General features: G+C 39.9%; 1 protein-coding gene across 1 annotated transcript; it reads right to left on the bottom strand.

Moving 5' to 3' along the window:
- Nucleotides 1-1,112: 1,112 nt before the first annotated feature.
- cryba1 (crystallin beta A1) lies at nucleotides 1,113-5,955 on the bottom strand. Its single transcript, NM_001103065.1, is given in 6 exon segments — nucleotides 1,113-1,434; nucleotides 2,330-2,472; nucleotides 2,938-3,079; nucleotides 4,140-4,258; nucleotides 5,046-5,107; nucleotides 5,931-5,955. Coding segments are annotated over 5 exon segments (597 nt in total). The 5' UTR covers nucleotides 5,091-5,107; nucleotides 5,931-5,955; the 3' UTR covers nucleotides 1,113-1,286.
- Between the last annotated feature and the right edge of the window lie 741 nt (nucleotides 5,956-6,696).

Here is a 6,696-nt window from a genome sequence, read left to right on the forward strand (position 1 = left end):
TACATTACTGACCACTATTTTTGTTCCCTATCAAAGCCAATGAAACATTTGCTGCTACAAATAGGCACAGCAGGGAGATTTACCTGTTAATCAGAAGTATAGTTCTGATTAACTGATGTGAGAAGTAGATATCCTGTAGCAAGGGCAAGGTCAGACCTGGGCATTATGGGCCCTGTAGAGAAATGTGTTCCACAGGGTCAAAAACTTTGGTAATGCCAAAGTGCTAACATCACAACTAAAGAGGATGCATGTACAGTGAATTACTATGCCCCATGTGTCAGCAAGACGTGTTCCAGCAGATCCCATACTGGTGTAGTAGCAGAAAGCAGAGCCCATACTGGTGTAGTAGCAGAATGCAGAGCCCATACTGGTGTAGTAGCAGAAAGCAGAGCCCATACTGGTGTAGTAGCAGAAAGCAGAGCCCATACTGGTGTCCCAGCAGAACAATGGCATTGACTTATTAAATGGTACAGTTATTCCCAACAATAATTTTCACAGTGAATCCCAGCCATAGGCAACCAATAATGAAGCAAGATGGAACCTTATAAACATTTAAAAGACCATATGGTACACACATATGGTAGGTAAACATTGCTATAAATAGAAGTGTGTATTCAGGGTTTGGCTAACCAAAAATTGATGGAGACAAATAGGTACCAACCCTTGCACCACTAATTCATATCATGTAATCATTGCTTGGTAGGTTGGGTTTGCACACTGAGAATTTATAAACAGACCCCTAAAATAGAAACTAATATCATATTCTTCTAACCTTTTCAGTAAAATAAAATAGTTTTTTTTGGTGGGGTGAGGGTTACCCTTCTATAAGGACCAGTATTAAGCAGAACCACCCTTGAAGTGGTTGCCCTATACTTACACTGACATACAGTGAGGGAGTTTTAGCATTTTGAAATAAAATATCCAAGAGAAGAATGTAGGAATGTAGGATTTGCTATTTAGCAGAAGGAGAGATCCTTTCTCAAGGCACTGTATGTACCCTCACACCAACCTAAAGCTTCTGAATCATTGTTTGTCAAGGTCAGAACTATTTTCAACAAGCAGATTTGCTACAGAATGAGGGCAGATAAACCAGAGAAGACACTGTGGCATTGTTTCATATTGGAATGACATTTATTTTTCATCGGAGCTGCTGGTACGATTAAGAAGTCGTCTTCCCAACATGAATTTACAGTACAAGATTGTTGTTTCTACAGTTAGCATTAAAAGAGGTTGGTAGCACCATAGTGAGCCTTTGGGTGGAGACCCCTTGTCAACATGTCAGGCCTTTACTGTTGAATGCGTCGGATAGACTGGATCTGGCAGGTCTGGGCATGGGATCCCCACTCTCTCCAGTGCTTGTATTCACCTCCATGGTGGTCGCACTCCATAATGTACTGGTAACCACGATAACCAGGATACTGGTAGCCAACCCAGCTGAAATACATGGAAATAACTTTATTTATTAAAGGAAACATAGTACATAGCCCTTATCTATCGCAGTTTCACTTATGAATTACATAAATGTATAGTTTCTCCGTTCAATGTATAAAAATCTTTTTTTTACTTTTCTTAATGGATTTTTCTTATAATGAAGGAATATATTAGCGTGTACTTCCTGGAATTATCCTCCAGTGTTCTCATCTGCCTTGTTAAAGCATGAAGGATTGTTATCTGTATAGTCTCAATAGTATTGGCTGGTTTATTTATCCAGTTCTGAAATATAATTAGCAGTTACCGAGGCATACAATAGAAACCCAGATAAAGAATTAACTTTTCCTGTCTGAGAACTCAGTTATAAAGGAAGTATATATAGGAAGGATATATAACACAGCTGGATTGGTCAGGGCATGTCGGGAGTTTAGAATATGATCCCCTGTGACAATAAAAATAATACTATGACAAAATATAAAGGTTACCACTTTAAAGATGAAAGATACCCTCTAAAAAGGGATTGGGTGAGTTTCTACTCTGCTGTATTGAATAATGGATAGAATTCTTTCTCGGCCCTTTCAAGTTTGGTAAAAAAGATTATGAGAATATGTGACTCGTATGGAAATCTCCACTCTCCCTTTGGCGAGTCGTTGAATCCCTGCCAAGGTAATTAGTTTTCATAATATCACAGTTATTAAAATGCTAAGCTCTCTGGAACTGTTGTTCGTATCGTTCCATGGATGAAAGCGCAAGAACCAGAATGCAGTGTTTTAATCAAAGTTGGAATTCTTGAGTTGTGGCCTTAAATATACAAAACCCATTTAATCCTAGCAATCTAAATGTGCCATAATGATGTTCTTTTGCTGCCCTCTGTACCATATACTGTTGAGTCACTTACGCTCCACACATTACTTTCATGGATCCAACCTCATTGTTGAACCATCCCATAGCCTGCAGAGAGGGATAGTCATCACACATGTCCCACTTGCGTCCAATGAAATTCTCTTTCTCAAAGACCATCAGCTTGGATTCCTTTTGGTTCTGTTGGGATAATACAAAATAACTGGTAATGGCTTGCTTTGCAGCATTATGTCTATGAAATGTGTACAGATCTCATCTTAGGATGCTCTTATGTTGGCAGACATTTGTTGCTGACTAGGCCTTTATTGAGCAAATCAGCAGCCCATTGGGCTGTGTATAGGGTCAAAACAGTCTATATCTGATCATTGGCAATGAGATGTGGCAGTGGCTCTAGATGTGATGCTAACATTGGCCCAGAGGCCAAGCTTTGCCAAGCTTTCCAGTCAGCCAAATTTGCATCTGGGTAGCCAGATTAGAAAAATATCCAATTATTTTGGCAATTTGGCCAAATGTGTAGATGACAAAGTGTGTGGCCACACACAGCATTCAGAGATGTAAAAATGAGTATCAACTCAGAAGTAAGCTGGTTCTCAAAACAATCTGACCATTACATTTTATATAGAATATGTTCCTTGTGACACTCACAGCACAACAGATTGGGCGGAAGGACATCATGCGTTCCACATGATAAGCATTGCTGCCACTCCAGGCATCCCACCTAGGGTATTCTCCTCTTTCCAGGATAAACTGCTGGCCACAGAAGCTTGTGTGCTCATAACCTACCCATCTGCAAAAAAAGAGTATTTGTAGATTGAGTAAAGCTCACAATTTGGGGTCGTTTTCAGAAAATAGCTTGCAAATATGCTCACTAGTTGATATATGGATGTCCTTATGGCTGTGGAGCTCTGCCAAAATGTTATTTCTGTTCTATTGTTCTGATTTCCCTGAAGAAACATATGGTAGCTAAGCAGTAACCTCTGTCTCTGACAAATTCATTGCTTGTCTGTGGTAAGTGGCCCTTAGCAGTATGTCTGTTTTACTCTATTACATTTTTCACACAGCTCCATGTGTTGTTTGGTCCTGTAGATCAGCAGTTGTAGTTGGGATTGATGGAAGATAGCAGATGTACTAGGGCACCTTCAAAATGTATACAAAATGCCAATAATAACACCCGCTGCATCATTGCTTGAGCTGTATCCCTTCAGCTATTCTTGAGCGTTTCTTTTAGCATCAGCCAACGCAAACCTTTCTTGGGTGTTGTGGTTCAATAATAATAATAATAGGCTGAAATGCCATCAGTTGGACACGCTTCTTTGCATAAAAGTGCCCTTAGAAGTCTGTTTCGCTTTTAGCCCTGCCGCAACTAAAGATATCCTTGAGCCTCAGGCAAACTTTGCCCTAATCATTTGATTATAGGGCATAGAGCTGCTGTATAATTTCCCCAAAATGCCCTAAGCCAGGATTTTTAGAACTCTAGAGACATTATTGTGACCATTTTACTTATCTTGAGATCTTTCCTTACTATCATTAGTAAACCAAAGCTCTTGCTAGACAGCTAAGTATATTTTTGTGGTGCAGTCTTCATTTTCTACCTAGACCTACATCTGCCTGCATGGGATTCATGCTGTCTGAGTGCACAAAGTAGTGAGGGTACATTTACCAGGACACTTTCACATTTACAAATGGGTAGACATAAGTTCTAGAGTGCCAAAAGGAGCAATATTGAAACCCTGATAGTGCCATTCACTAGGCACTAATAGTGCAGTTCATGCTGGCCAGCAGATTTCTATTAAACAACATTCTAGCATTTGATGGCACATACAGTTTATAAATATTGAAATACTTACGCTCCGCACTCCACCTTCAGGGACCTTATGTTGTCAAAGCCACATTCCATGATGTTGGGGCAGGAGGAAGAGAATTCCATCCTCTTTCCTTGGAAGTTCTCCTGGTCATAGACTGTGATCTGAAGCAATTCAAGTTATGACCTTATTCACATCATATCATTTTGATCCTTCTTGTTTTAAACATAAATATTTCTGGACTCCATAGTCAGCCTTCTAACATCAAAACTGTTCTGAAATCTATGGTCATGAAGTGTGAGTACTGCATTGCTTATTTTTCACTTTACAGAATTTTTAGCCAACCATGTCAGGTCTGTATTAATGTAGTAATGCTGGCAGAACCCAACCATGGTATGCAGCTATAGGGCATACTGTATCTCCTTGTGTGTTCTTTGTAAAGGGGATAATTATTTTTTTTGGCTTGTTGTACTCTTGATCATTGTGCCAAACTATTTAAAGCAACTGACAGAAGAACAAAGTAATATAATCAGTGCTTTGGTGTTAGTCATTTTTGGTAATTTTGTTCTACAATATCTTTCCATTTGAATAAATGCAAGATAAAACCTAAGTGTAAGGGTCTAACCTGTTCTAAAAAATGAGGTCAAGTGCTGTTTCGAGTGAATAAGTATGAATAATTACGGTACTATGTTTTGTGGAATGTCTTAAAATAGAAGAATGTTCTGTATATGTTTGTGGTTGAAAAAGCAAATTTATAGGGCTTTAGATATGTTGATATGTTGGTTCATTTCATGTTAAAAAAAGAATGTGTTTGCTCCCCTGATGCTATTCTACCACTTCTGTATGTAGGTTGAGGATGACTTCAGTTGACCTTCCTATTTCAAGCAACTACGGGGTCACATGTTCGTCACCTAAACTCTGGTTCCCCCACTTTGAGATGTCTAGGCATACCTTCCAGGATCCCATGCGCATGGAGAGTGGGTTGGTCTCGGCCATTTTATGTCTGATGTTTTCTGTTAAAGCAAAAATTGAACCAATGAAATGGTCAGCTAAGCCAAGCGTATGGGCAAACTTCACATTCTTAGCACTGGAGCAGTGTAGCAGAAGACATTATCAGTGTTCGCCTGTGGGCCCTGAAATTCCTGGAATGCATCTGACTAACAGTACTAACTAATTCTGCATTAACGTCTAATTATTTTTTTCCACAGTAGCACCTTCATTTAGTCTAGGTTGCCACAAACATTGTTTCATTTTTGTTATACAACTTATAAATATAAACACAGACACCATACTGTATAAAAAGCATCATTCATTATTTTTCCATATTTGCCCTAAAATAAAAGTAATGAGATGTTCAGGTGTCTCCATGCTGAGTATTAATACAGATAGTATTACTGGAATCAGTTTTGGGATCCAAGCACTGCAAGCCCCGAGCCACTGTGCCCTATACCTTAATATATAGTAATGTGGCATACAGCATCAGGTTAAATTGACTCCCTGCCATATGGATAGCCCAGGTGGGCTTGGTTGCATTACCTTTCTTATTATCTAGGAAAAAAATACATTTAGGGAGTATTAGTGACACAGCTGAAAGTTAAAGGACCTCTGATTTAATGCATGTCTACAATGATTGCAGTGCAACTAACTGGAAACCCATGCTTTAAATACTAATATCTAACATTTATCTGTTTTAATTTTACAAAGGACATTTTACAGCTTTGAGTTTTCTTCTAACCATTCCAAGAGACTGCCCTGTGCCCTCTTCCCTCCTACCCTACATCCGGCCCTGCCCACAGGTACCGCCAGCATATGGCTCTCAAGCAGCTGCTCACTCACCTCTCTCAGTCTGTACTGGGGAAAGTTTCACTTGCCTGCTGGAGCTTTCCCAATGTCAGGGTTTATATAGAGAGCACAGGAACAGGCTCTAATGCCAGCATTTCATCCAGTGTCAGCACAATGCTGTCTGTACTATTGTGTGTGCCTGATCCCATGCCTCTCGTCTGTGTCTCTGCCTAGCACAATGGACATTGCTGTCTGCATGAATAAACCTTGCTACCTATGACTTCACTTGGAGACAAATGCACAGAAATCCTCACCATTTACATACTTTCATGCATTAATTAAAATAATATTACTTGACATTATTATATAGGTATATTCACACCAAGGTTATGTTTATCCGCAGGCCAAGACTCTGCCCCATATGGCACTGGCCTAAAGCTGGCCATACACGCAACAATATTATTGTATGAAACCTAATATTCGGTGTGTGTATGGCAGATCGACAAGACAACCGATATTGCAAAAGCTTTGGTTATTGGTTGTCTCATCGATTGGGCAGGACAAAAGATTTTGCTCGGGCATCGTTGAAGGTGCCCAAGCAAAATCTGCATTTAGGGCTGAATAGTCAGGTGGAGGTAGAATCGCTATTGTTTCTACCTCCGTATCTGATGATTCAGCTCTGAACGTCAGTGCAGGGTACGAATGATCTTTCCTGCAACCAGGAAAGATCGTAATTGTAAAGTGTAGGGCCACCTTAAGGGCTGTGACACACAGGGAGATTAGTCGTCGCGCAACAAATCTCCCTTGTCGCGGGCGACTA

This window comes from Xenopus tropicalis, chromosome 2, assembly GCF_000004195.4.
Source record: "Xenopus tropicalis strain Nigerian chromosome 2, UCB_Xtro_10.0, whole genome shotgun sequence".
NCBI lineage: Eukaryota > Metazoa > Chordata > Amphibia > Anura > Pipidae > Xenopus > Xenopus tropicalis.